Source organism: Portunus trituberculatus, chromosome 4 (assembly GCF_017591435.1).
Source record: "Portunus trituberculatus isolate SZX2019 chromosome 4, ASM1759143v1, whole genome shotgun sequence".
Taxonomy (NCBI): Eukaryota; Metazoa; Arthropoda; class Malacostraca; order Decapoda; family Portunidae; genus Portunus; species Portunus trituberculatus.
In genome coordinates this window covers 3,909,203-3,934,835 of record NC_059258.1, presented here as the reverse complement: position 1 = coordinate 3,934,835, position 25,633 = coordinate 3,909,203, and the positions used below count along the sequence as shown (strand labels likewise).

General features: G+C 42.7%; 1 protein-coding gene and 1 non-coding gene across 6 annotated transcripts in view; both read left to right on the top strand.

Annotated features, from left to right (window-relative positions):
• LOC123511574 (von Willebrand factor A domain-containing protein 5A-like) overlaps positions 1-23,473 on the top strand; it is a 46,028-nt gene extending 22,555 nt beyond the window's left edge. For 4 of the 5 annotated variants that reach the window (XM_045267595.1, XM_045267609.1, XM_045267602.1 and 1 more), the window contains exons 12-18: positions 3,173-3,337; positions 8,776-8,929; positions 9,366-9,488; positions 9,981-10,050; positions 15,677-15,883; positions 22,291-22,435; positions 22,716-23,473. In XM_045267595.1, the coding sequence (XP_045123530.1) occupies positions 3,173-3,337; positions 8,776-8,929; positions 9,366-9,488; positions 9,981-10,050; positions 15,677-15,883; positions 22,291-22,435; positions 22,716-22,934 (1,083 nt within the window). In that variant the 3' untranslated portion in view covers positions 22,935-23,473. The remainder of the gene's footprint in view (positions 1-3,172; positions 3,338-8,775; positions 8,930-9,365; positions 9,489-9,980; positions 10,051-15,676; positions 15,884-22,290; positions 22,436-22,715) is intronic. The other variant, XM_045267625.1, reaches the window with a different exon arrangement.
• Trnal-caa lies at positions 19,765-19,836 on the top strand. The gene has a single exon. It is a non-coding gene; the product is annotated as a tRNA-Leu (tRNA).
• Positions 23,474-25,633: the final 2,160 nt, after the last annotated feature.

Below are 25,633 nucleotides of genomic sequence, written 5' to 3'. Positions count from 1 at the left end.
TTCTCCACATTTTTCGCAATTCACTTTAATTAGCTTAACTTCCTCTTTCAGTGCTGCATTTTCCTTCTTCATATCGGCACAGTCTCTTTACATTGTCATAACTCGTTTCCAGGCCCTCATACTTTTCAAACAGTTTTCAATTTTACCTTCTAACTCCAGAATTTTCTTCACATAAGTGCTCTTCTCCATTATTCCTTGAAACCCTGTGAAGTCTGATTCTCTTTCGAGTTCACGGCCGCCATGTTGCGCAGACGTAAACAAACCAGCTGATGGCTCAAACGCAGGCTACAGTTTATATTTACCTTCCCTGGACATTATTTTGCTAATCAACAGTTAACATGACTATATGGAGACGGGACAAACATTACCAGCTCCTTTCCCACCTTGGTTACTCTTAGGTAACTGTAGAATTATAGATGATTGCTCTGGAGCTCAGCGACCACCTCCGCCATCGACGATGTCCCGTGTGTGTGTGTGTGTGTGTGTGTGTGTGTGTGTGTGTGTAATTCACTGTAATTCACTGTTTGATCTGCTGCAGTCTCTGACGAGACAGCCAGACGTTACCCTATGGAACGAGCTCAGAGCTCATTATTTCCGATCTTCGGATAGGCCTGAGACCAGGCACACACCACACACCGGGACGACAAGGTCACAACTCCTCGATTTACATCCCGTACCTACTCACTGCTAGGTGAACAGGGGCTACACGTGAAAGGAGACACACCCAAATATTTCCACTCAGCTAATCAATCAACCCCTCCTCTGGCTTGTGAAGCCAGCTAAACTTCTAACCACTGAGCTACCGGCCGTGTGTGTGTGTGTGTGTGTGTGTGTGTGTGTGTGTGTGTGTGTGTGTGTGTGTGTGTGTGTTTTGTGAATTTTCTCACATAATTGTATTTTTTGCAGTGTTGAATGAAGTTTGTAATGTGCATGTATGTTGTACATTGGCACAGTGTTGTGTTTGAGGTGATGGGTCTGGTGGTGGCGGTGGTGACTCAGTGCTGTGTTTGAGGTGATGGGTCTGGTGGTGGCGGTGGTGACTCAGTGCTGTGTTTGAGGTGATGGGTCTGGTGGTGGTGGTGGCGGTGGTGACTCAGTGCTGTGTTTGAGGTGATGGGTCTGGTGGTGGCGGTGGTGACTCAGTGCTGTGTTTGAGGTGATGGGTCTGGTGGTGGTGGTGGTGGTGACTCAGTGCTGTGTTTGAGGTGATGGGTCTGGTGGTGGTGGTGGTGGTGGTGACTCAGTGCTGTGTTTGAGGTGATGGGTCTGGTGGTGGTGGTGGTGGTGGTGACTCAGTGCTGTGTTTGAGGTGATGGGTCTGGTGGTGGTGGTGGTGGTGGTGACTCAGTGCTGTGTTTGAAGTGATGGGTCTGGTGGTGGTGGTGGTGGTGGTGACTCAGTGCTGTGTTTGAGGTGATGGGTCTGGTGGTGGTGGTGGTGGTGACTCAGTGCTGTGTTTGAGGTGATGGATCTGGTGGTGGTGGTGGTGACTCAGTGCTGTGTTTGAGGTGATGGGTCTGGTGGTGGTGGTGGTGGTGGTGACTCAGTGCTGTGTTTGAGGTGATGGGTCTGGTGGTGGTGGTGGTGGTGGTGGTGACTCAGTGCTGTGTTTGAGGTGATGGGTCTGGTGGTGGTGGTGGTGGTGGTGGTGACTCAGTGCTGTGTTTGAGGTGATGGGTCTGGTGGTGGTGGTGGTGGTGACTCAGTGCTGTGTTTGAGGTGATGGATCTGGTGGTGGTGGTGGTGGTGGTGACTCAGTGCTGTGTTTGAGGTGATGGATCTGGTGGTGGTGGTGGTGGTGACTCAGTGCTGTGTTTGAGGTGATGGGTCTGGTGGTGGTGGTGGTGGTGACTCAGTGCTGTGTTTGAGGTGATGGGTCTGGTGGTGGTGGTGGTGGTGACTCAGTGCTGTGTTTGAGGTGATGGGTCTGGTGGTGGTGGTGGTGGTGACTCAGTGCTGTGTTTGAGGTGATGGGTCTGGTGGTGGTGGTGGTGGTGACTCAGTGCTGTGTTTGAGGTGATGGATCTGGTGGTGGTGGTGGTGGTGGTGACTCAGTGTTGTGTTTGAGGTGATGGATCTGGTGGTGGTGGTGGTGGTGGTGACTCAGTGCTGTGTTTGAGGTGATGGATCTGGTGGTGGTGGTGGTGGTGGTGGTGGTGACTCAGTGCTGTGTTTGAGGTGATGGGTCTGGTGGTGGTGGTGGTGGTGGTGGTGGTGGTGGTGACTCAGTGCTGTGTTTGAGGTGATGGGTCTGGTGGTGGTGGTGGTGGTGGTGGTGGTGGTGGTGACTCAGTGCTGTGTTTGAGGTGATGGGTCTGGTGGTGGTGGTGGTGGTGGTGACTCAGTGCTGTGTTTGAGGTGATGGGTCTGGTGGTGGTGGTGGTGGTGGTGACTCAGTGCTGTGTTTGAGGTGATGGGTCTGATGGTGGTGGTGGTGGTGGTGGTGACTCAGTGTTGTGTTTGATGGGTCTGATGGTGGTGGTGGTGGTGGTGGTGGTGACTCAGTGTTGTGTTTGAGGTGATGGGTCTGGTGGTGGTGGTGGTGGTGGTGGTGACTGACTCAGTGTTGTGTTTGATGGGTCTGATGGTGGTGGTGGTGGTGGTGGTGGTGACTGTGTGTGTTTGGGGTGATGGGTCTGATGGTGGTGGTGGTGGTGGTGGTGGTGACTCAGTGTTGTGTTTGGGGTGATGGGTCTGATGGTGGTGGTGGTGGTGGTGGTGGTGACTCAGTGCTGTGTTTGGGGTGATGGGTCTGATGGTGGTGGTGGTGGTGGTGGTGACTCAGTGCTGTGTTTGGGGTGATGGGTGATGGTGGTCTCAGTGTTGTGTTTGGTGATGGGTCTGGTGGTGGTGGTGGTGGTGGTGACTCAGTGTTGTGTTTGGGGTGATGGGTCTGATCTGATGGTGGTGGTGTGGTGGTGGTGACTCAGTGTTGTGTTTCAGGTGTGGTGGGGTCTGGTGGTGGTGGTGGTGGTGGTGACTCAGTGTTGTGTTTGAGGTGATGGGTCTGATGGTGGTGGTGGTGGTGGTGGTGACTCAGTGTTGTGTTTCAGGTGATGGGTCTGGTGGTGGTGGTGGTGGTGGTGGTGGTGACTCAGTGTTGTGTTTCAGGTGATGGGTCTGGTGGTGGTGGTGGTGGTGGTGGTGGTGGTGACTCAGTGTTGTGTTTCAGGTGATGGGTCTGGTGGGGTCCATGGTGCAGGAGAGTGTGCAGGGGGTGACGGTGTCCTGTGAGGTGGAGCCGGCCTGCAGGGTGACGCTGGTGCCCAAGGTACCGCCTGTCATCTTTGGCGGCCAGCACCTCATCCTCTATGCCAGGGTGCCCCCCGCCACGCAGGTCAGTAACCCACCTGGCCCTGGCCTAGTCTGCCCAAAACACCTACCATCACTTAACTTTTTCTAGCATAACATAACATAACATAACATAATGTAGCTAAATATCACATAACCTAACCTAGCATAGCATTACATGTCACCTAACATAACATCACCTAACCTCACCTGGCAGAGCATAATGTAATGTATCTTAACTTCTACTTGTATGACATAACCTCACCCACCACAACATGATATAACCTCACCTCACAACACCTCACCTTAGCTTACCTCACTTCACCTCACCTCTCTTCACTTCATCTCACCTAGCAGATACAAGCACATTATTATTCAGTTTGTGACTTGAAAGAGAAAATTTAGAAGATGATGAAGAAGTACATTCATTTTAACACACACACACACACACACACACACACACACACACACACACACACACACACACACACACACACACACACACACACACACACACACACACACAGGAAATGATGAAGAAATTGATAAGTACTAAAATAAGACCTAGATTGGAATATGCAGGAGTTGTGTGGACTCCCCATAAAAAGAAACACATAAGAAAATTAGAGAGACTACAAAAAATGGCTACAAGAATGGTTCCAGAATTTAAAGGGATGGCATATGAGGAGAGACTAAAGGTAATGGATCTACCAACCTTGGAGCAGAGAAGAGAGAGAGGGGATCTGATACAAGTTTATAAATTGATTAACGGAATGGATGAAGTGGATAATGAGAAACTGATCCTGAGAGAAGAATATGACTTTAGAAGCACAAGATCGCATAGTAAGAAACTAAGGAAGGGACGATGTCTGAGAGATGTTAAAAAATTTAGTTTCCCGCAAAGATGTGTTGAGACGTGGAACAGTTTGAGTGAGGAAGTGGTGTCAGCAAAGAGTGTACATAGTTTTAAAGAAAAATTGGATAAGTGTAGATATGGAGACGGGACCACACGAGCATAAAGCCCAGGCCCTGTAAAACTACAACTAGGTAAATACAACTAGGTAAATACACACACATGCACACGAGAGACACGGTTGAGGGCGGACACACTGGCGCAGTTCCGACAATCAGCTGATCTTCACTACATACCGGTTGTATAGTATTTACAGTGGCCTGGGCAGGTAGTGTGGACTAATTTTTTTTCTTCATGAAATCAATTATTAAGGAATAATGAGTGAAAAAGAGATTCCATCCAAATGCAGACATGAGAATAGAGAAGGGGCTGATGATGACTATGTTGGTGAGGGAGAACGCGTATTCGAAGGGTTCGATACGACGACTACTTCACTACTTAAGAGAGTGTTCAATATTGAATGTAAACTAGATAAACTGATAAAGGAGAAGATGGAAATGAAAGAGAATGAAGAACAGGAAAAGGAGTTTATAAGACTGAGAGAAAGGATAAGAAAAGTGGAAGAAAACGAAGCTAGGCTAAGAGCGGAAAATGAAGAACTAAAATAGGAAGTAGCTAACTACAAAAAGCAGATGGAAGAAGGACTCGGTAAAGCCAAGAAAGAAATGGAGAAGCTGAAAGATCTAGTAAACAAGGAAGAGGAAAGAGTACAGAACGTGATTAAAAAAGAAGTACAAGCATGGAGAGTCCAAGATAAGAAAGATAAGCCCGATTTTCAGGAGGTGATTCAAGAACAACTTAAAGAAAAGGAAGAAAATATGACAAACAAAATGATAGGAGTTCTCAAGACAAAAGAAAATCTAGTTAGAGAAATTGCAGAAAAATAGAAGAGTGTAGTCGTATTTGGAATAAAAGAAAAAATATAAAATATAGACCAAAAGAGAAAAGAAGAAATGAAATCAGTCAAAGACCTACTGAAGAATCTAAACGACGAAGATAGGCAGAACTTGGAAGAGGAAGTAGAAGAAATAAACAGAATGGGACCATATCAAGAAGGAAAACGAGACCAATTAAAATACTACTAAAATCACAAGCAGCAACAGAAGAAATATTATATAGAACAACAAAACTTAGAGAAACAGAAGGCTGCAAGGATATCTATATAAAGAAAAATAGAAATGAGGAAGAAAGGAAGAGATACAATGAACTGGCAGCAGCAGTAAGGGAAAAAAATAATGAAAGGTCAGAAGAGGAAAAAAAGGCATTTTTTTGGAGAATTCTAGGAGACAGGATAAGGAAATGGTATATAAACGAGAAGGAAGAGAAAAAAGTGGAACAAGTTTAACTAAAAATGATAAAGGCAAGAGACTAAAAATGATGTATGTGAACATAGACGGGGTTTTATCAAGTAAATTAGAATTAAGAGATTACATAAAGAAAGAAAATCCAGATATTGTATGCCTGGCTGAAACAAAACTAAATGAGGAAATCAAAATAGTCTTGGATAATAGGTATAATGTATGGAGAAGAGACAGTGGGTAAAGGAGGAGGAGGAGTCATGATAATGTTAAGGAAGGAGATAGTGATAAACCAAGTGGAATGTGGGGAAGGAAAAGCAGAAGTATTGTATGTTAAGATGCATATTAATAAAAAAGAGTTAACAATCATTGTAACATATGTGCCACCAAAAACAAATTCATGGACCAATCAAGAATATAGAGACATGATAGATGACACAATAAGGAGTCTAACGAGAATCGTTAAAGAAAGGAAAAAAGTTATATTAGTAGGAGATTTCAACTGTAAAGAAGTGGACTGGGAAAATTATGAAAGTGGTATGGGGAAGAAGCCTGGGAGAAAGATTCCTAAACCTAATGATAGACAATATGATGGACCAGAGAGTAAAGGAATGCACAAGATTCAGAGGAAACGACGAGCCGGCAAGATTGGACCTAGTTTTACAAGGGCTATACAAATGAATGATGATATAAGATATAAGTGCCCATTGGGAAAGAGTGTAATATTAGAAATAGATATAGAAGAGGGAAAGGAAGATAGAGACGATTCATACAAAGGAGACCGATTAAATTACAGAAAGGCTGATATTGAGAATCTCAGGAACTATTTTAAAAATGTAAACTGGGAGGAGATGGAAAACTCAGAGACGATACAAGAGAAGTATAACTTATTTTTGGAAATATATAAAACAGGAGTCAAGGAATATGTCCCAAAATATAGACCTAAAGAAGAAGGAAAGAAAGATTAGTTTAATGCAAGGTGTGCTAGGGCAAAGGAGAAAAGAGATGGAGCATGGAAAAGGTGGAGGAGAAATAGAAATCCAACAAATAAGGAAAACTTCAAGGCAGCGAGAAATGAATATGTTAAGGTGAGGAAGGAAGAGGAAAAGAACTTTGAAAAGGACATTGTCGAAAAATGTAAGGAGCAACCAAAATTGTTCTATAGATTCATAAATGGAAAAATTAGACAAAAGAAACAATAGAAAGGTTAAAAGGAGAGAACGGGATGGTGGAAGACCCAAAAGTATGGCAGAACTATTAAATAATAAATTCCAGGAGGTCTTTACTAAGGAATCCAAATTTGAAAGGCCACAGGGTAATAGAGAGACAGTCTATATGAAAGAGATTAAAGTAACCAAGCTTGAAATAAAAGAGTTAATGAAGGAACTGGATGAAGACAAGGCAATGGGACCAGATGAAGTCTCAGGCAGAATACTGAAAGAATGTAGGGAAGAACTAGCAAGTCCTATATACAACATCATAAAATGCTCAATAGAAAATGGAACAGTACCAGTAGAATGGAAAAGAGCTGAGGTGGTTCCCATATATAAGAGTGGAAGGAAGGAAGAACCTTTAAATTACAGACCGGTATCACTAACTAGTGTAATATGCAAGATGTGTGAAAGAATAATAAAGAAACAATGGATCGAGTTCCTTGAAGACAACAAATTAATATCAAATAGCCAATTTGGTTTTAGAAAAGACGGTCTTGTGTAACTAATTTATTGAGTTTCTATTCTAGAATAGTTGATAGAGTACAAGAGAGAGAGGATGGGTTGACTGTATTTATTTGGATTTAAAAAAGGCGTTTGACAAAGTGCCACATGCAAGATTACTGTGGAAGTTAGAGGAGAAGGGTGGCTTAAAAGGAAGCACATTGAGATGGATAGAAAATTATTTGAGGGGGAGAGAAATAAGGACGGTAGTTAAAGATATGAAGTCCAAGTGGAGAGCAGTAGAAAGTGGAGTGCCACAGGGTCAGTATTGGCACCAATACTTTTCCTCATTTATATTAACGACATGCCAGAAGGAGTGAACAGCTACATAAATCTGTTTGCAGATGATACAAAACTGTGCAGAGTTATAAAGCAAAAGAGGATTGTGAAATACTGCAAGAAGACCTAAATAAGATCTGGGAATGGAGCAAAAGTGGGAAATGGAATTCAATGTGAACAAAAGCCATGTCATGGAAATGGGAAAGAGTGAAAGACGACCTGTGGGAATCTATAAGATGGGAGATGGAGTAGAACTGGAGAAAGTAAAAAGGTAAAGGACTTAGGAGTGACGATGGAAGAAAACAATCAACCAGTAAGCCATATTGATAGAATTTTAGAGAAACATATAATTTGCTAAGGAATATTGGAGTAGCATTTCACCACATGGACAAAGAAATGATGAAGAAATTGATAAGTACTTTAATAAGACCCAGATTGGAATATGCAGGAGTAGTGTGGACCCCTCATAAAAGAAACACATAAAGAAATTGGAGAGACTACAAAAAATGGCTACAAGAATGGTTCCAGAATTTGAAGGGATGACATATGAGGAGAGACTAAAGGCTATGGATCTACCAACCCTGGAACAAAGAAGGAGAGAGAGACCTGATACAAGTTTTAAATTGATCAACGGAATGGACCAAGTGGATAATGAGAAACTGATCCTGAGAGAAGAATATGACATTCGAAGCACAAGATCGCATAGTAAAAAGCTGAGAAAAGGAAGATGTCTGATAGATGTTAAAAAATATAGTTTCCCACAAAGATGTATTGAGGCGTGGAACAGTTTAAATGAAGAAGTAGTGTCTGCAACGAGTGTGCATACTTTTAAAGTAAGGTTGGATAAGTGTAGATATGGAGACAGGGCCACACGAGCATAAAGCCCAGGCCCTGTAAAACTACAACTAGGTACAACTAGGTAAATACACACACACACACACACACACACACACACACACACATCTGTCTAAATGACGTGAGAAAATACAGTATCCCGCATCGTAGCATTGATAAGTGGAATAAACTGAGCAGTCATGTCATTGACGCGGTGTGTGTCAATCAGATGAAAGAGAGATATGACAGGAATGGACCAGGAGACAAGACACAGAGAGCTTAGCTCGGGCCCTGTAATACACAAATAGGTAAATAGGTAAATACACACACACACACACACACACACACACACACACACACACACACACACACACACACACACACACACACACACACACACACACACACACATGACCACTCGTTCCTTACCCATGATCCTGGGCAGGTCAAGAAGATTACAGTGCGGGGTCAGCTTGGCGCCAGTGCTGTCCTGAACACGATGGAGGGCGAACACTTCACTGTAGTGCACGACGAGGCCAAGGCACTTCACAGGCTGGCGGCGCGCTCCCAGATCCTGCAGTGGCAGCTCGACGAGGAGGGTGAGGCACTGGCACCAAGGCACTTCTTTTTAGTGGCACTGGGATGGATGGGATGATAGGTAGAATTAAGTAGCTTTGCTTGTACAGGGACTGCCACATGTGGGCCTGACAGCATCTTGCCGCTTCCACTTGTTCTTTTGTTCTTATGTTACACTGTCTTTCATTGTTGCTTGTCACTCTAGGGATATTCTGAAACACTTGCATACCACACCTTCACAATTTTGAAATGCCTTTAGTTGAAGTTGCACATTTTTGAATGCTGTTTGTGCAGTTATAGTGATAGATTAGCAAGATTTTTCATTATCAACAGGAGAACCTGCCTCATCATCTCTGTGGCCTTGGGAAATAATTGGGAGAGAGAGAGAGAGAGAGAGAGAGAGAGAGAGAGAGAGAGCAGAATACAATCACAGGTGTCCTCCTGGCCTTATTTTTACAGAGGGAGTGGCAAAGGACATGGTGGCGCTGAGTGTGGCGAGTGGTGTGGTGTGTCGCCGCACAGCGCTGGTGGGCGTGGACCAGGAGTCGGGCAAGCCTATGCCTGAATCACCTCTGATAAAGAGTTCGTACGAGTGTAAAATGAGTTAGGTTAGGTGGAGTGTAGGTTGAGTCAGTTCATTAATTCCTTCAGTACTGGAATGCATTTTCATATTTATTCTGCTATTTGGTGATTTTATACAGCTTCAGAAACTTACGTGGGGATTAAGAAAGTGGAGACTGAAAATTAATCTTCTGATGTCCATGAATTGTTCCTAATGTCAATAAAATGATTTAATCATAATCAAACTCATGGTAAAATGTATCCCAGTACTGAAGGAGCTACTCTGATTGGTGATCCGTTCATTGTTTGGAGAGCAGAACAGGAGGTGCACATAGACAGTATCTGGGAAGTATTTGGGTGTTTGGTGGTGGTGGTGTGTGGTAGGGAGACTCATGGTGGCTCAGGCAGGGTATCACTTTAGTACTTCATTTCCCTGCACCAATCTTGTAACCTGCTGCTCTCATGCCACACACACTCTGACACCTTTGTAATGTGTCTTCTCTTTCTCACCAGCTGGAGAGGAGTTGAATGCTCCTTTTTTGAGAAGTGGGGTAAGAAATTTATTTTCGAAGAGTCTAATGCCGTAAGTATACATAAGAATTATTGCAATCTTTCCTTTATCATCCTCTCTCTCTCTCTCTCTCTCTCTCTCTCTCTCTCTCTCTCTCTCTCTCTCTCTCTCTCTCTCTCTCTGTATATCAGGTGAAGGTGATGAAATGTGGTGGAATGTTTCACTTTTATCTATATTTGTTTATTTATTATTATTATTATTATTATTATTAGTAGTAGTAGTAGTGTGTGTGTGTGTGTGTGTGTGTGTGTGTGTAATTCACTGTTTGATCTGGTGCAGTCTCTGACAGACAGATGGAACGAGCTCAGAGCTCATTGTTTGATCTTGGATAGGCCTGAGACCAGGCACACACCACACAGGGACAACAAGGTCACAACTCCTTGATTTACATGTACCTACTCACTGCTAGGTGAACAGCACCTACACGAAAGGAGACACAAAATATCTCCAGGCCGGGAATCGAACCTCGGTCATCTGGCTTGTGAAGCCAGTGCTCTAACCACTGAGCTACTGGGCCGTGTGTGTGTGTATTTACCTAGTTGTATTTACCTAGTTGTAGTTTTACAGGGCCTGGGCTTTATGCTTTTGTGGCCCCGTCTCCATATCTACACTTATTCAATCTTACTTTAAAAGTGTGCACACTCGTTGCAGACACTACTTCTTCATCTAAACTGTTCCACGTCTCAATACATCTCTGCGGGAAACTATATTTTTTTATATCTCTCAGACATCTTCCCTTTCTCAACTTTTTACTATGCGATCTTGTGCTTCCGGTGTCATATTCTTCTCTCAGGATCAGTTTCTCATGTGTATTTACCTAATTGTATTTACCTAATTGTAACATACGGGAAAGGAGCTATGCTCGTACTGTCCCGTCTCCATATCTACTAATGTCCAGCTTTTTCTTAAAATCATGAATATTCCTTGCGTTGACCACTTCCACGTCTAAACTATTCCATGCTTCCACCCTTCTATGAGGGAAGCTATATTTTTCACATCTCTCCTATAAGTGGCCATTTTAGTTTTTCCGTGCCCTCTCGACACTCTTTCATTCCACATACACAGATCTTCCCTATCCATTTTTCCATGCCAATCATCACTCTGTATATTACTATCAGGTCTCCCTTTCTCTTCTGTTTTCCAGGGTCGGAAGTTGCATTCTGTTCAGTCTGTCTTCATAAGTCAAATCTCTTAAGTCAGGCACCATTTTGTTGCAGCCCTCTGTACTTTCTCTAGTTTCCTTATGTGTTTCTTTAAGTTCGGAGCCCACTGTATTGTTGCATATTCAAGCCTTGGTCTTATCATTGCAGTAATTATTTTCTTCATCATTTCTTCATCTAAATATAAACGAAGACTCTTATGTTCCTCAATAAGTTCAATACTTCTCCAATTATTTTGTTTATATGTCTCTCTGGCGATAGGTCATTGGTAATTGTCACCCCAAGGTCTTTTTCTTCATGAAAAACTATTTGAAAAGTATGGCGAACTGGAAAAGAGTCATAACAATGTGCTGAAAGAGTGCGCTGAAATGAAGACAGAAAATGCAGTACTGAAAGAGGAAGTTAAGTTAATTAAAGTGAATTGCGACAAATGTGGAGAATCTTTAGGAAAAGTGATGGAGAAGCAGGCTGAATGGAAAAAAAGTCAGGAAGTGGAAAGAAAGGAGGTAAATTACAAAGTTGCAAGTCTGGAAAAGGAAATCAAAGAGTCTGGGGAGAAAACTTTGGGCCTTGCTGAAATTATAGATCAACAGATCATAGAAGAGAAGATTGCTGAGAAAGTTGTGAAGGTTATTAAGTCAAATGAGACATTGGTGAGGGAAACTGTAGACAAAAAGAGATGTGTGGTGATATTTGGTGTGGAGGAGGATAAGACACCGAGTAAAATGGAGAGAGAGAAAACATAAAAAGGTGATAAATAATATCATTAATGTGGTGCAGGAGGAGGAAAAGACCTAGTACAAGAAATAGAGGACTTCCATAGAATTGGAAAGTTCACAGGAGAAGGTATGAGGCCAATAAGAATCAAACTTAAGTCACAAAAGGATGTAGATGAATTGGTGGAGAAGTCATGGAGGCTAGCCCAGCAGGAAACAACAAGGAAGATTTGGTTGAGAAGAGATCTCGGTGAAAAGGAAAGAGAAATGTTAAATGAGTTGAGAAAGGAGGCTTTGAAAAAATGAAGAGAGGACAGAAGAGGAGAAGAAAGAGTTTTTCTGGAGAATCTTGGATATGAGACTGAGGAAGTGGTTCATAACCCAGAAAAGTACAGCAAGAAAGGACTAAAGAAACTTACGATGAGCGGAATGTAATGTATTCCAACATAAATGGAGTGATATCGGGATTTTAGAACTCAACGATTACTTGAGGGACAAGAACCCAGATATTGTGGGTCTTACTGAAACAAAACTGAGAGAAGGAGAAGACCTGATGATGGTTGGAGAAGGGAAATATAATGTTTGGAAAAGAAATAGAGTAGGTAAGATGGGAGGAGGAGTGATGTTGCTGGTTAAAAAGATATAAAGGTGGATCAAGTGAAAGAAGGTATGGGAAAGGCAGAAGTGCTAAAGATCAGAGCAGAAACTAATGAAGGAAAAAGAGGCACTACATAGTGGTGTACGTACCACCTAAGACAAATGCATGGTCAGTACAGGAATATGAAGAAATGATAAGAGATACAGGAACATGTCTGGAAGAAATGTTGGGTGGCTGTGAACGAACTATAATGATGGGAGATTTTAATTGTAAAGAGGTGTGTTGGGAGGACTGGTCAATGGAAGGATCAGAGACAACATGGGGAAATACACTATTGACACTGGCAATGGAAAATGTGTTAACTCAGTGGGTCAAAGAAGATACTAGGTTTGGAGGAGAGGGAGCATCGTCAAGACTGGACTTGGTCTTTAGTACAGAGCCAATGGTCATTGAGGAGATGAGGGTGGAGTGCCCTTTAGCAAAGAGTGATCATGCAGTTTTGGAGTTCAAGGTGATAGATGAAGAGAAATCTAGAAGAAATGAAGAATATAAAGTGGGAAGATGGAATTATGCCAAGACAGATTTTGGAAACCTAAAGAAATTCTTTCAAGAGACAAATTGGATGAAATTCAAGAGTGCTAAGGAGCAAATGAAAAGTGGAAGGAATTTATAAAAATATACAAAGAAGGTGAGAAAAATTTGTACCAATAAGACAACATAGAGAAGTTGGAAAGCAGGACTGGTTTAACGATAGATGTGAAAAGGCTAGAACAAGAAAAGAGGATGCATGGAAGAGGTGGAGAAGGAAAAGACGGATTAAGCAGTGGGAAAGTTACAAAAGAGCAAGAAATGAATATGTGTTGATTAGAAGAGAAGAAAGAAAGAAACAAGAAAAGGATATAATTGATAAATGTAAAGACCAACCAAGGCTTTTTACAGACATGTGAACAACAACATCAAAAATAGAGAAAGTATTGAAAGTTTAGAAGTAAATGGAGTATGCAGTGAAGATCCCAGGAAATGGCAGAGGCTATGAATGGATGCTTTCGGAAGGTATTCACAAAGGAGACTGCTTTTGACAAACCACTGGTAATGGAACAGAAAGGGATTATGAAGGAGTTTCAAGTAACTGTGGAGGAGATCAAGAATATGATGGGGAGTTTAGAAGTGAGAAAAGCTGTGGGACCTGATGGGGTATCAGGATGGATTTTAAGAGAATGCAGGAGCAACTGGCAGAAAAAGTTTGTGAAGTAATTGATGCCTCATTAAGGGAAGGTGTAGTGCCCCAAGACTGGAAAAGAGCTAACATTGTCCCAATCTATAAATCAGGTAACAAGAGAGACCCATTGAACTATAGACCAGTGTCACTTACAAGTGTGGTAGCTAAGATGTGTGAGAGGGTGGTGAAGAATAGATGGACAGACTTCTTGGAGAAAATGACATACTTTGTGAGTGTCAATTTGGTTTTAGAAAAGGGCGTTCATGCACGACAAACCTGATATGTTACTATTCGAGGGTGATAGATGTAATACAGGAAAGAGATGGTTGGGCTGATGGAATATATCTGGATTTAAAAAAGGCCTTTGATAAGGTACCACACCGGAGACTGATCTGGAAACTTGAAATGGTAGGAGGAGTGCATGGCAGTTTACTAAAATGGATGGAAGACTTTTGGTAGGAAGAGAAATGAGAACAATAATTAAGGACAGACCATCAGAATGGGGCTTGGTGGAGAGTGGAGTTCCACAGGGATCAGTGTTGGCACCAGTAATGTTTGCGGTCTACATAAATGACATGGTGGATGGGGTGTCCAGTTATGTGAGCCTATTTGCAGACGATGCAAAATTGTTAAGAAAAGTGAGATGTGACAAAGATTGCGAACTACTCCAGGAAGACTTGGACAGAATATGGAAATGGAGCTGTACATGGCAAATGGAGTTCAACACGACAAAATGCAAGAAATTAGAGTTTGGCAAGAGTGAAAGAAGAATCAGGAGTATGTACAAGATAGGAAATGAAGACATAAAACCAGTCATGAAGAAAAAGACCTTGGGGTGACAATTACCAATGACCTATCGCCAGAGAGACATATAAACAAAATAATTGGAGAAGTATTGAACTTATTGAGGAACATAAGAGTGGCGTTCGTATATTTAGATGAAGAAATGATGAAGAAAATAATTACTGCAATGATAAGACCAAGGCTTGAATATGCAACAATACAGTGGGCTCCGAACTTAAAGAAACACATAAGGAAACTAGAGAAAGTACAGAGGGCTGCAACAAAAAATGGTGCCTGACTTAAGAGATTTGACTTATGAAGACAGACTGAACAGAATGCAACTTCCGACCCTGGAAAACAGAAGAGAAAGGGGAGACCTGATAGCAATATACAGTGATGATTGGCATGGAAAAAAATGGATAGGGAAGATCTGTGTATGTGGAATGAAAGAATGTCGAGAGGGCATGGGAAAAACTAAAATGGCCACTTATAGGAGAGATGTGAAAAAATATAGCTTCCCTCATAGAAGGGTGGAAGCATGGAATAGTTTAGACGTGGAAGTGGTCAACGCAAGGAATATTCATGATTTTAAGAAAAAGCTGGACATTAGTAGATATGGAGACGGGACAGTACGAGCATAGCTCCTTTCCCGTATGTTACAATTAGGTAAATTAGGTAAATACACACACACACACACACACACACACACACACACACACACACACACACACACACACACACACACACACACACACCTCCTGCATAGCTCGTGATGTATATAGTGTTAGTTTGAATATTTGAAGTGAAGAGGAAGTGTGATAGAGATGTAGTGGAGGTGGTGAGTGTGAGTGTGGTGTGTGTTTATGTGTTGAGTGGAGAAGTAATGAGTGTGGTGATGTGAGGAGGTGGTGAGTGTGAGTGTAGGGCGTGTTTATGTGTCCAGGGGAGAAGTTATGAGTGTGGTGCCGTGAGGAGGTGGTTAGTGTGAGTGTAGTGTGTGGTGAGGGAAGAAGTAATGAGGGGCTTCAGAACAGCACAGGCTTATATGGCACCACAACCACAAGAATTGAATAGTTTTGTGCAATATGGCAGTCCACGATCATGATCACAATTACCACCATCACAACTACCATTATGTACTAAAATCCATGGCATTTGGCAGTGTAACACTATCATCATGTGCAGTAGCATCAGCACCACAACTACTATCTGCTGCAAGAGTACAGAGGTTTGGCAGGTCATCATGTGCAGTAGCATCACCACAACTAAGACTAGAAGCACTATCTGCTGCAAGAGTACAGACGTTTGGCGGATCACTACCAAATTCATCTGCACCACCACCACCCTTCGAAGAATCGTTCGTGCATAGGTAAGTGTGAGTATGTGTGAGTGCAAATGTCTAGAGCAGTCAAATGTTAGATTAGGTTAGATTAGGTTTGATTAGGTTGATTAACTGAATTTGGGTTGAATTAGGCTTGGTCAAATTTAAGATTACACTAAGTTTAAGGTTGAGGTTAAATCTATTAGTGGACAGGTGTTTCTTTTTATTAACATGTCATCATCTTGTTTATTTGGTTAATTTTCACTTAACTACTTGTAATGGAAGTTAAAGTTTGTGTGTAACTGCCCATAAAAGCTTTGCATCATGATCAGAGGAGGAGAGGAAGAAGTTTACTGGAGACTCAGGGATATGAATATGAAACTGATAAAGTGGATGATTGGGAAAACAGGAGATGGGGAGAGAAACAAAAAATGGCATACAATAATGTGAATAGGTTACAGTCTGCTCTGGTAGAAACAAATGACTATCTTAGGGTAGAGAGGCCTGACGTGATGGGAATAACTGAAACTAAACTTACTGAAGTCATTGAGGAGAATAAAATAGGTGAAGGTGAATACAACATATGGATAAGAAATAGAGCAGAAAAGCAGGGAGGCAGTGTGATGTTATTGGTGAAAAAAGATCTTGTTGCCTATGAACTGAGGAATGACTATGGGTTAGCTGAGATGGTTGGGGCTGAGGTGGTGTGTGGAGGAGGTGTTAAACGAGACTTTGTTGTGGTATATGCTCCCCCAAAACCAATTCATGGAATAGAGAGGAATATAAAAGGAAGATGGAGGACACAAAAGATGGATAGAGTATTTGATGGAAACTAAAGAGAAACTGGTAATGATGGGAGATTTCAACAGCAAAGAGGTGAAATGGGAAGAGTGGACTGTGGATGGTAGCGATGATTCATGGGGTGGAGAGCTGCTAAGAATGGCAATGGAAAACTCATTGACACAGTGGATGGAGGAAAATACTAGATACAAAGATGAGGATGAACTGTCACGACTGGACTTGATTTTCACTAAAGAGGTGGAGTTGATAGAAAACATGAAAAGTGGGTGTCCAATAGGGAAGAGTGATCATGTGATGATTGAGTGTGTATTGAGGGAAGGAAGAATGGAGAGAAGGAATGAACATCACAGAACAGGAAGATTCATCTACGGTAAAGCAGATTACATCAAATTAAGGAATTACTTTGAGCAAGCAGACTGGAGTGTTTTTGAGGTTGCATGTGGAATTGAGGATAAATGGAGAGTTTGTGAACATTTACGAGGAAGGGGTCAATAAATATGTGCCAAGGGTGAAGAAGAAACAAAAGAGGATCCAAGCATGGTTTAATAAACGCTGTGAGGAATCAAAGAGGAAGAGAGACACAGCTTGGAAAAGGTGGATGAAGAGAAAAGGATCTTTAGTGTGGGATGAGTATAAAAAGGCAAGGAATGAGTACACAAGAACAAGGAGAGAAGAGGCCAGAAAGTATGAGAGGGACATTGTGAAAAAAATATAAGGATGAGCCAAGATTATTCTATAGATTTGTTAATGGGAAATTAAAAAATAAGAAAGAAATAAGCAAGCTGAAAGTTGATGGAGAATTCATTGAAGAGGAAAAACTCATGGCTGAAGAGTTGAATAAGTGTTTCCAAAAGGTTTTTACCAATGAAAGAACCTTTAATGAACCAAAGATTGAACCGACAAAAGAAGAAGGCCTGGATGTAATTGAAGTGTTGGAGGATGAAGTGTGTGAAATGCTGGAAAGATTGGATGTAAGGAAAGCACAAGGGCCTGATGGAGTATCAAATTGGGTGTTGAGGGAATGTAAGGATCATCTGGCAAAAAAGATTGGTGACCTCATATTGAAATCTCTGCAGCAGGGGCAGGTGCCAAAAGACTGGAAAAAAGCAGTTATAGTACCCATATTTAAGAGTGGAAACAAGGAAAATCCATCAAACTACAGGTCGGTGTCATTAACAAGTGTTGTGGTCAAACTGTGTGAGTATCAAATAATAGTAATAATAAGTAATAAGTAATAAAGAAAAGATGGAATGATTATCTAGAAAGGAAGAAAATATTGACTAATGGGCAGTTTGGATTTTGGAAAGGCAGATCATGTGCAACAAATTTATTGTGCTTCTACTCTCGGGTCATAGATGTGGTACAAGGAAGGGTGGGATGGGTGGATGGATGGATTTTATCTAGACTTGCAGAAAGCATTTGATAAAGTCCCTCATAAGAGATTGATCTGGAAAGTGAGAGAACATGGCAGGCTGAGGGGTAGGCTTTTGGAATGGATCAGTGATTTCCTGACTGGAAGAGAGATGAGAACAGTAATAAGAGATAGGAAATCAGCTTGGAGGGAAGTGATTAGTGGAGTACCTCAGGGGTCAGTTTTGGCACCGCTACTGTTTGCTATTTACATAAATTATATGACGAAAGGAGTGAATAGCTATATGAGTTTGTTTGCGGATGATGCCAAATTAATGAGGAAAATAACTAAGAAAGAAGACTGTGAGGCATTGCAGAAGGACTTACACAAGATCTGGGAGTGGAGCAGAGAGTGGCAAATGGAATTTAATATCAAGAAGTGTGGAGTGATGAATTTTGGTAAGAGCAGTAGGAGACCAGTGTACAGATATAAGATGGGGGATGAGGAATTGGAAATAAAGACTGAAGAGAGAGATCTGGGAATAACTGTGATGGAGGGATGAGGAATTGGAAATAAAGACTGAAGAGAGAGATCTGGAAATAACTGTGATGGAGGGGCTCTTGTCAGAGGTTCATGTAAAGAGGAAATCTGGTGAAGCGTTACAATTTAGTAAGGAACATAAGAACTGCATTCTGCTACATGGATGAAGAGATGATCAAGAAGTTGATTGTTACAATGATTAGACCCAGGTTGGAGTATGCAGCAGTACTTTGGTCTCCAAGAATGGAAAGGGATAAGAGGAAGCTAGAACACGTGCAGAGGGCTGCGACGAAGCTGCCCCAAACCTTGGTTAATCTGTCTTATGAGCAGAGATAGAAAAAAATTGAGTCTGCCGACACTGGAAAAAAGAAGGGAGAGAAGAGACCTTATCACTATGTATAGGATTCTGTCTGGCAGTGAGAAGTTGGACCGTGATGATCTGGTGGTGAGGGATATGAGAAGTGGGAGGAAGCATGGGAGAAAAGTGAAGGTGAGTGTGTGTACAAAGGACATAAAGAAATACAGTTTTCCACAAAGAATTGTGGGGATGTGGAATGGGCTGGAGAAAGAAGTGGTTGAAGCAAAAACAATTCACGGATTTAAGGAAAAGTTAGATAAGAGTGGATATGGAGACAGGATAGCATGAGTTTGAACTCCTCCTCCCGTAAACAACTAGGTAAATACAACTAAGTACAGACACACACACACACACACACACACACACACACTACCAACATTGGAACAGAGAAGGAGAGAGGGGATCTCATATAAGTTTATAAATTGATCAATGGAATGGACCAAGTGGACAATGAGTATTTGATCCTGAGAGAAGAATATGCCAGTCAAAGCACAAGATCGCATACTAAGAATGAGGAGGGGAAGATGTCTAAGAGATATTAAAAAGTATAGTTTCCCACAAAGATGTGCTGAGATGTGGAACAGTTTGAGTGAGGAAGTGATGTCAGCAACGAGTGTGCATAGTTTTAAAGAAAAATTGGGTAAGTGTAGATATGAAGACGGGGCCACATGAGCATAAAGCCCATGCCCTGTAAAACTACAACTAGGTAAATACACACACACACCATTAGGCATTCACTCACATGAAACATAAAGAAAAATGGAGATATGGAGATAGGACACTATGAGCCCTGCTCAAACCCTTTACAATATAACTAGGTATATACAAATATACAACTAGGTAAATATACACACACACACACACACACATACACACACACACCGCGTAGTGTAGTGGTTAGCACACTTGACTCAAAATCGAGAGGGCTGGGTTCGAGTCCCAGCGCGGCGAGGCAAATGGGCAAGCCTCTTAATGTGTGGCCCCTGTTCACCTAGCAGTAAATAGGTATGGGATGTAACTCAATGGGTTGTGGCCTCGCTTTCCCGGTGTATGGAGTGTGTTGTGGTCTCAGTTCTACCTGAGGATCGGTCTATGAGCTCTGAGCTCGCTCCGTAATGGTGAAGACTGGTTGGGTGACCAGATCAGCGGGGAGGATGAGCGCCGTTACAAGATTCAAACAGTCAGTCAGTCACGGGAAGGAGCGCAAGGCACATCAGTCATCGCCCACCTCTACCTGGGCCACACCACGCTCAGTGCTCACTTGCATCACATACGTCTGTCTCCTGACCCCTTCTGCCCTTGGTGTAGGACTACCCCTGAGGCCATGGAACATATCCTGCTTCAATGCCCACGCTTCCACTCTCAACATACTGCACTACGCTCCTGGCTCTCCACCCTGGCCATCATAACACATACTCGACCTGCCCACCCTCCTGGCAGCCTCAGGCGTCCACCCCTCTTGGCAACCTGCTGTTCTTCACCTTACTTGTACCTTCTTGAGGAAGACTGACCAGCTACCACGTCTGTGATACCCACACAGGATTACCCCAGGGTTCATAAGGATCCAAAAGAGGCCAGGAAGATCTATGGATCTTTATGAACCCTGGGGTAGTCCTGTATGGATATCACAGGCGTGGTAGCTGGCCAGTCTTCCTCAAGAAGGCACAAGTAAGGCGAAGGACAGCAGGTTATAATTGCCAGGAAGGGTGGATGCCTGAGGCCCCCAGGAGGGTGGGTGGGCATGTCCAGTGTTGTGATGGCCAGGCCGGTAGCGTAGTGCAGTATATTAAGAATGGAAGCGTGGGCATTGAAGCAGGAAATGTTCCATGGCATCAGGGTAGCCCTACACCAAGGGCAGAAGGGGTCACGAGACAGACGTAGATGGTGCAAGTGATAGTTAGAAGTGTGGTGTGGCCCAGGCGGAGGTGGGCAAAGGACATATATATATATATATATATATATATATATATATATATATATATATATATATATATATATATATATATGTGTGTGTGTGTGTGTGTGTGTGTGTGTGTGTGTGTTTTATTTGCCTTATAAGTTCATAACCACAAGGGAAAAATAGGGGGTGGGGAGGAAGCATGGGAGAAGTCTTCTTAAGTTACTCCTGAAAACGTTTTCTATAAAAGTACTCGCTTCTAACAGATGGCAGGACCGTCGCTGTCCTCCAAACTTTAACCCACACCAAAACTTCTCTATATTCCTTGGCGTACACAGGAACACACCCTTTCCCCTTCCATTTCAGTGTCCATGTGACTGCAATGGGAGGAGGATGTATTGAGTATCTCACCTGTTGTTTCATGCCTTGCAAGCCAGAATCCAGCCTATTTTACCTTTTTTTGCCTTACAATGTCTAAACAAACGGTGCAGGGGGAAATTACAAGTTGTGCCAACCATGCATTGATGGGAGACACCCTCGCCTACGAGCGACTAATACCTACAGTCATTGTAGGGGGGGCCAGATGCTGTATGAGATTAACAGAATATTCTAAACATGCCTAAAAAACATATATGATGCACATGGTGGTGTATGAACACGAAATTTCCAACCCAAATAAATGTACAGGGTCATAGAGGACGAAAATGACATCTCTGGGTTTTTTTTGCCTTTTTCTCAGTTTTCACTTTTTTTATCATTCAAATCATATCTTCTCCCACATTTCTCAACAGATTTTCAATTTTGAGGTATCATTTTGAAGCTCAATGAAGCTGCTACATTTCCATCTCATAGAATTTTGAAAAATTGATTTTCTGTGTCACAATGTACTTTTATAAAAGAAAGAAAAAAATAATTTAAAAGATTCATAACAGCCATCAAAATAAGAAAATTCAAAATTCTGAGATGGAAAGTTTTGTTACACCACATACTTCATATATGGACCAGCAAAATTGAAATCTGCCCCTCGTGACAAATTTTATAGGAAAAATGTTCTTTTCAAAATTTTTTATTTTTATTTTTCATGCAGTTATTTATGGTTCGATTCGCTTGTAATTACTAAACTAACATCATGTAATAGTCATCTATCAGTGAAAAAAATTACCCATGTACCTCTTTATTTATGATTTTTGAAAACCCAACCAGACGGTTCCCTTAACCTCCACCCTTCCACCACTGTTCCTCTTCCACCAGAGTCATGGTGTCTGGTTTCCTTTCCTCACTTTTTCCCTTTCCTTGTGTGTCTTTTGGCTGCAGAACATTGATGATTGGCTTCCTCTTCTTGATTTCTTTTCCTCTTGTTTACTGTACCTGATGTTGGTATCTGTTTTCTCGGGTGTTTTCCTGTTAGTTGGTCTGTGGTTAGGCCCGGTGTGGGTCATCACCATTCACACACCTTGGCTAACTCTGGAGTAAAGAGTCATACCCTAACCTAACTCTCCATGCCCCAGCGAGGCCACTGCTGACCCCCAGCCTCCCTCGGGCCTGATGGCGGTGGTGAGTCTGCAGCAGTTCGATGGGTCGTGGGGGCTGAAGGATGCAGCGCACCTCACCACCGTGCCTCTCGACATCCTCTCCGCCGCCAACCCCACCAAGGTGTGTGTTGTTTGTGGAGTGCATGTGGTACGTTTGTCTGGTCCTTCCTCTCCTCCTTGTCTGGCTGGTGTCTCTTCTTGTACTGTGTTTGCCAGGCCTGTCTTGAGAGTGGTGGGTGGATGCGGTGCACTCAGGGGTCAGGATGGTCATGGTGAGGGCAGGGGGAGGGGCATCAGAGGACTGTGTGGGTGGGGATAGTGATGCAGGGCTGGCCACAGCTGTGCCTGATGACTTGTTGAGGGGAGAGGGTTGTGCTGGTGATGGTGGTGCATTCCTGCAGAGTGAGGCGGCCTGGGCCACAGCGCTGGTGCTGGTGCTGTTGGAGAGGAAGTTTGGGGAGCAGAAAGAGGAATGGGAGCTGCTGGCCACCAAGGCCGTGTCTTCCTGGCCGGGTGTGGGGAGCAGCCCGACGAACTGCTGGCCAAGGCTCAACTCACGCTGGACTCCCAGTGACTCCCCATGCGGTGGTGGCAGCAGCGGCGGCGAGCAGAGTTACTGACTGGCTGACCCAGGCGGGCGGCCATTGCTGGAGCCTCTTTCACCATGATTATTTTCTGAGGCCACAGAGATGATTATATAGCTGTGCTCTGAAGAATGCTTCTCCTGTCAGTAATCTTGTTAATCTGCCACTAGAACTGTAACAACACTCTTTAAAATCCTGCAATATTTTGGCTTTGAAGGTACCAGAGGTGTGGTGCAGAGACAGTCCTTAGGGCCATGGTGGTGTGTAGTGTTGGTGGTAGTGGGTCAAATAGTGCCCTCACTGCCACCATGGAGCTGTTGAACCACGCACCTCCTGCACTGCACCACTGTCATGCTTCAATGTGCTAAAGCACACACACACACACACACACACCACTTTTTATGGTAATGCACTCCACTTATCTATATGTCGCTGCATTGAGAAGATTGCTAACATATACACTGTTGCTTAAAATGATGAGACTGGCCCCGGGCAACTAACAGTCCATTGCATTTGACTGTATACTGCTGTGTTACTGTTACTTCTTAATAGTGAATAAAAGTTAACAATTGGAAGGATCTCTCTCTCTCTCTCTGCTGCAATTCGTTTTTTTTTTTTTATAAATATACATGATACGTGGTTAAGATAGTGAAATGCAATATACATCTGAGATAATATATGGGATATATAATAGATTATATTGGAATTCATTAGTTTTTTTGGGTCATTGTTGTGTGAAGATAGATTGATGAATGAATAGGTAAGAAGGGTGTTTTGATAGATAGATGGACTGATGAAGAGATAAACGATATATATATATATATATATATATATATATATATATATATATATATATATATATATATATATATATATATATACACACACACACGTGTGTGTATGTGTGTGTGTGTGTGTGTGTGTGTGTGTTGGAAATTGCCAATTTAAATATCCAGCGTTTATCATTTCTATCTACATAAAGCAAATTACACAACTCTCATAAATAATTTTGTAAAAAATAAAATAAAATAAATATATAGATGAAAGAGACACGGCCGTCTTCATAATATATTGTGGTTCCCTTTTAAAACTGATGGGAAATACCTAAATTATAGCAAACTAACATGAAAAAAATAATTCGTAATGGTATGAATTGAGTGGTATGCAGCAGCAGCAGCAGTAGTAGTAGAAGTAGAAATGCAATGGTAAAATGCCGGCCAACTGCAGTGTTATTGCACCGCCAGACGCCAGTCCGCCAGACCGCCACCCGTCCCGGCCACCGATCCGCCGAGTGGTGCCGACACATTATTCATTCTTAGCGGTACGAAGCAGCAGAGTCCCGGCACAGACGCTAGACGGTACAAGCGTCAAGCGGTACCGGAAATTATGCCGGCACATTCAGTCGTACCAGTACAGACGCGCCTCGCCGAGCTACCGAGACCGCGCCGACGCGCCAGGGCAGCCAGTCGGTACCAGTGTGGAGCGGTACCGAGAGTGAGAATGACTCAATGTTACTGTCTTACCCATCACCGCTCGCCTTGAGCCACCTCCACGCTGTATACAATTTGCTCAGTACCGTTTCGGCTATTTACCGGTACGGGAAATTTTACTGGTACTGTACCGTTAAGGTTGGTACCGGTATTACCGTACTGGTACCGGAACCACACACACACACACACACACACATATATATATATATATATATATATATATATATATATATATATATATATATATATATATATATATATATATATATATATATATATACACACTTTTGTTGTGCTGTCCCTTTTTGGAGGCAAATGTCCTTTTTTTTAAAGCAAGTCTGTCCTTTTTTCATGTGTAGTGTCTGGCAACCTTGCCGTAGTCAGCCCTGCGGCCGGCCAGTTGACCGTGACCCGCTCTGCCCTTGGCAGGACAAGGCGCTGGCCATGAGGGACAGTGAGTGGTGGAGATGAAGATACCGATAATAGTGTTATCTATAGTAGCGAAGAGAATATTTTGTGTGTAGCCTCTCAGTAATCAGAGGTTAACTATTTAAACATGGTTGAGGACACAAAGTGGACAGTGGAGTGTGGGTGCTTGCTAGTGACACGGACAGCCGCCGCGGAGCAATCTTTGGCTAACGTAAGTGATATATTGGTGTAACTCATCATTTCACGGTGGTGCCATGTCATAACCTCAAGGACAACATATCAGTGAACTAACACCTGCACATACTTATAAAAAACAAATAATTCAATCTTGAAAACGTAAACAAACCGATCCCCTGACCCGCCGCCTCTCTCTCAGCCATTATCTGCCTCATCTCTCACTCATTACAGGCCTGACAGGTCACAAACTGGAGCCATAGGCCTAATCTTTCATGTCAGTTGTTGAGATATATCCGCAACTACCTGATTTGTGTGCTATGGAGGCTCAGTGAGAAGAAGCTGGCCCACCCATGACGTCACGAGCCCCAGGCTGTGACGTCATCACCAGCTCCCGCCCAAAATGCCGGTCCCAGATGCTCGACTTCCACTATTATTTATATTTGTCTCAGTTCATTTATTTCGAGTCACAAGTGCCTTTTAAGGGTTTTTAATGATAGTTCCCAGTGTTTTACATGTCTTCCATGCTTGAGTTGAGTGAAGTACGGTGATGTAGAGGGTGTTTATGACTTGAATGGGAGGGCCAAAATACGCTAAAATTTTTACCTTCGCTATCTGTGATTTTTTATTTGAGGTTGTAGC